This window comes from Frankliniella occidentalis, unplaced genomic scaffold, assembly GCF_000697945.3.
Source record: "Frankliniella occidentalis isolate FOCC.00 unplaced genomic scaffold, Focc_3.1 Scaffold44, whole genome shotgun sequence".
Taxonomy (NCBI): Eukaryota; Metazoa; Arthropoda; class Insecta; order Thysanoptera; family Thripidae; genus Frankliniella; species Frankliniella occidentalis.
The window spans coordinates 1,465,327-1,469,615 of NW_026267174.1; the positions used below are offsets into that span (position 1 = coordinate 1,465,327).

Consider the following 4,289-nt stretch of genomic DNA (forward strand, 5'->3'; position numbering starts at 1 on the left):
CTCGTCTTCCCCTAAGCTCACAGGAATGCCTGTCTTTTCACTGGCTGTCGCTCTCGCTTCTCCCCCGTCGTGGTATGACCACAGTGGTGTCTGGTGTAGGGTTGCGAAATTACCGGTAACAATCAATGTTACCGTAAATTACGGTAAAATTGGTAATTTACCGGAAATTATGGAAAAATTTGAAAAATTCAATTTCTAGTAGAAAAATTGGCAATGTACTATTTATTGGCGATCGAAATTAGTGTGTACTGCTTAAAAAGTGGCGGAACAGCCGGTATTAGTATAGCTGGTTGAATATTTGTGCTTTTTTATCTTGTTTTCATAAACATCAGTTGTATATAGAGTTACCAAAGGTACACCTATAAAAATCGCTATCTAAAGATATGCCTTTCAAACTTTAGAATAATGACACATTTGTTATCAGGTCTCTAGAAAGTGACTTAAAAGGTAATAATATGTCATATTTACTATTCCAAATGTGGTTTTTGCTTCTGGAAAGTGAGTCTTTGACTCATTTTAAAGTGTTATCATTACCGTTTTTTTCCACGTTACCGAGCATTTGGTAAATTACCGTAAATTACCAATTTTTCCGGTAACGTTACCGGTAACATTACCGGCCGTCGCAACCCTAGTGGAGGGGGGGGGGCAGCAGAGCCGTGCGCTGGTTCTCGCTCCTCTGGATATTTCTTTCCAACCCGCTGCAGCCTTGCCGTGTTCGCTTACTGCTCGGTCTCGTGGTCTCGTAGGCCCAGACTTGCCGGAAGAGGGTGCGGTATGCAATGCAGCTTCGCAGTTGTGCGGCAGCCCAATGTCGTTGTTGCAAAGCAATTAAAAGACAAGCAGGGCGTGAAAATTGGCGACGGCATCATTTTGTAACGCCTCTTCTTTTTTTGTTTTGTTTGCAGTTTAAAGGCGCATCATCCGTCACGTCAGCGCCATGCAGTGTGAGGTGTGCTCCACAAAGTGCGCCTCAGCGGGGGCTTTACGAAAGCACATGAAGACGCACTCTAAAGAGGCATTCGAATGCACCGTGTGCAACAAGAAGTTCCCAAGGGCACTAGCTTTGGAGATGCATTTGCACATTCACACAGGAGAGAGACCATTCGAGTGCACCGTGTGCCACAAAAAGTTCAGCCAATCCGTACACCTGCCAATTCACATGCTCATACACACAGGACACAAGCCGTTCGAATGCAAGGTGTGCCAAAAGAAGTTCAGACAATCCTCCACTTTTCAGACACATCTGCGAACCCACACTGGTGAGAGGCCATTTGCGTGCAATGTGTGCCTCAAGAAATTCACAACTACTAGTGCCTTACGACGTCACTTGAAAATTCACACGGGAGAGAAGCCATACGAGTGCACGATTTGCCATATGAAGTATTGTCGTGCCGGTGGGCTTAGGTTACATCTGAGAACCCATACCGGGGAAAGGCCATTTAAGTGCACTGTCTGTGACAAAGCTTTTAAGAAGTCTGATTGGTTGCGAATCCACATGCGGATGCACACAGGAGAAAAGCCCTATGAGTGCACCTTGTGTCAGAAAACGTTCGCACAGAGGGGCGCCTTGACCACTCACATGCGCACTCATACGGGAGAGAAACCATTCGAGTGCATCGTGTGCCACGCAGTATTCGCACGATCGGGCGCATTGAAATCTCATTTGCGAACTCACACTGGAGAGAAACCATTTGAATGCAGTGTATGCCACAAGATGTTGGGGAGCTCAAAATCTTTAAAATATCACTCGCGAACCCACACTGGAGAGAAACCATACGAATGCAGTGTGTGCCACAAGATGTTTGCAGGCACAAACGGTTTAAAATCTCACTTGCGAACCCACACTGGAGAGAAGCCGTATGAGTGCGCCGTGTGCTTAAAAAGTTTCAGGGTAAGTAGCACCCTGAAGAACCATCTACGCACCCATACCGCAGAGAAACCATTCGAGTGCAGCGTGTGCCACGCAGTGTTCGCACAATCGAGCGCGTTGAAATCTCATTTGCGAACTCACACTGGAGACAAAACATTTGAATGCAGTGTGTGCCACAAGATGTTTGCTAGTTCAAGCGGTTTAAAATCCCACTGGCGAACCCACACCGAAGCCAAGCCTTATGAGTGCACCGTGTGCTTAAAAACTTTCAGGCATGGTAGCGGCCTTACCACTCACATGCGCACCCACACGGAAGAGAAACCATTCGAGTGCAGCGTGTGCCACGCAGTGTTCGCACAATCGAGCGCGTTGAAATCTCATTTGCGAACTCACACTGGAGAAAAACCATTCAAGTGCAGTGTATGCCACGCTATGTTCTCACAGCCGAGCGCGTTGAAATCTCATTTGCAAACTCACACCGGAGAAAAACCATTCAAGTGCAGTGTATGCTACAAGATGTTCGCGGGATCATCCGCATTGAAAAGGCATCTGCAGGCCCATATGGGAGTGAAGCCATACGATTGTCTTGTGTGTCACCAAAAATTTGCTGATCCAAGGAGGCTTCGAAACCACCTACGAACCCACACAGATGACAAACCACTGTAGTGATGGATCTGTGGTGAGTTTTGCACGAGGGGTAAATAACTTGGTGATAGTGTCGTACACTTTCCCTGAAAATGGGTCGGACTTTCGTGTCTCCCAAATCTCTCACAGTCAGTAATCATCTGTCAGGATTAGTCAGGATTATGTGCCCCGCAGGGATGTTTTAGTGCGGCCAACTGTGCATTCATTATGCAATATTTAAAAAAAAATGAACGTTCTATTTTACATGGAAAGGTATGTTGGATCATCTTTCGTGTCGTGCCTTTTAATCAGTTTGTTTGACGAAGTATTTGTCACATTAACTAAAGAGTCAATCATCTTTTTAATCGAGGGGTGTGGAACTAGCCTGAAAAGTGTACACATGATTGTGTCTAGACAATGATTGTTTCAGATTGTGTATGATCGTGTCAAACATTGCCTCTGATTGTTTCAGATTGTTGGTAAAATTTGGAGACATATTTGGAAAAATTGTCATGATTGTTTACGATTGAGTGTGATTGTTTCAGGTAGTGTGTGATTGTTTCAGATTGTGTGTGGTTGTCTCTGTTTCAGTAGGATAAAAATCACACCCCTCGTTTTAATCATTTTATCGAAGTAGATAAGGATATTTGTCTTGTTAACTACTGATTTGTTTATCTTCTATATTTTTACAATTTCTATCGTTTTTCGTTATTGCCTGATAAATGTACGCTCAATGTCTTAAAATATTTTGTATGTAAGTAAAGTAAAAATAAAACGAGATTTTCATTTTAAACAGGTTCAAGGAAACATTCTACAATATAAAATTTGTAGCAACTGGCTGTTCCAGAATAAATGCAATAAGTTAGTCATTCAAAAAAAAAATCAAGTGTGTTGCAATTTTTCAAATATGAAGTTTCACGAGAGGATCCCTTGCATAGCCATACCCTTTCACACAAAACAAAGATTCAAAGTATTACAAAAATACTACACTCTGAGAAATTCTTGAAGGTTACAGGAAAATTTTTCAGGATATGTGTTGTTAAATGACAAGCACTATGTATCGATTGTGCCCTGTTTTGTATTTGACAATTTGCTAACCACTCCTCCTAACCTGCTGGGTGTCTCCCGTGAGCAGTCGCTCTCAGGTGTGCGATGGTGCAGTGGAGACAGCTGGGGTGGGGTGGAGCAGAGAAGCCTGACCCCCCCCCCCTTTTGCTCGGCTCTCGCTAATCGATTTACGAGCTTTTTGTCATCTAAGGTTTCATTTGGTCGTCCCTTTTCTCTCCCTGCTCCTCCCTCTTGCTTTGGCTCGAGTCTGGCGCGGCCTTTGAGACGTACGGTACGTCGGGCCGGGCCGGCCGGGTTGGGGTTGGACGGCACAAGGCACAAAGCCTGGGCGGGCCGGGCATGCGCTTTGTCCCGTGCCTCGGGCGGGGTGCTTGACGCGCTCCTCCAGCTTCGGGGGCGCTCCGTGGGGCTCCGTCGGGGTGCTCGAGGTCCAGGCGGCGGCCCTGCCGGAAGGGGGCGCGGCTGCCCCCCGCTTTACATGGCCGTAAACGCCGTCGTAAAAGGGACAGTTCGGCGGGCCGTATCTGCTGCTGCTGCTTGAGCTGTTAGTTTTATTTTTCCCTTTCTCCTTTATTTTCTGCCGGCTCATCTTTATCGCTGTCTGATCCCCTGCGCGCCAAAGTGCGTGCGCTTTACGCACAGACGATAGACCCCCCCCCCTCCCCCCGCTCCCTCGGGCCTTTGATTCACGGACCTTGCCTTTGGCCCACACTTCTCCAGCGGACTG

At 46.4% G+C, this 4,289-nt stretch overlaps 1 protein-coding gene across 1 annotated transcript in view; it reads left to right on the forward strand.

Moving 5' to 3' along the window:
* LOC113212024 (zinc finger protein 26-like) overlaps window positions 1-3,338 on the forward strand; it is a 66,416-nt gene extending 63,078 nt beyond the window's left edge. Inside the window, exon 2 of the mRNA XM_052266961.1 lies at window positions 906-3,338. Coding sequence (XP_052122921.1) covers window positions 938-2,536 — 1,599 coding nt within the window. The 5' untranslated portion in view covers window positions 906-937 and the 3' untranslated portion in view covers window positions 2,537-3,338. The remainder of the gene's footprint in view (window positions 1-905) is intronic.
* The last annotated feature ends 951 nt before the right edge of the window (window positions 3,339-4,289 follow it).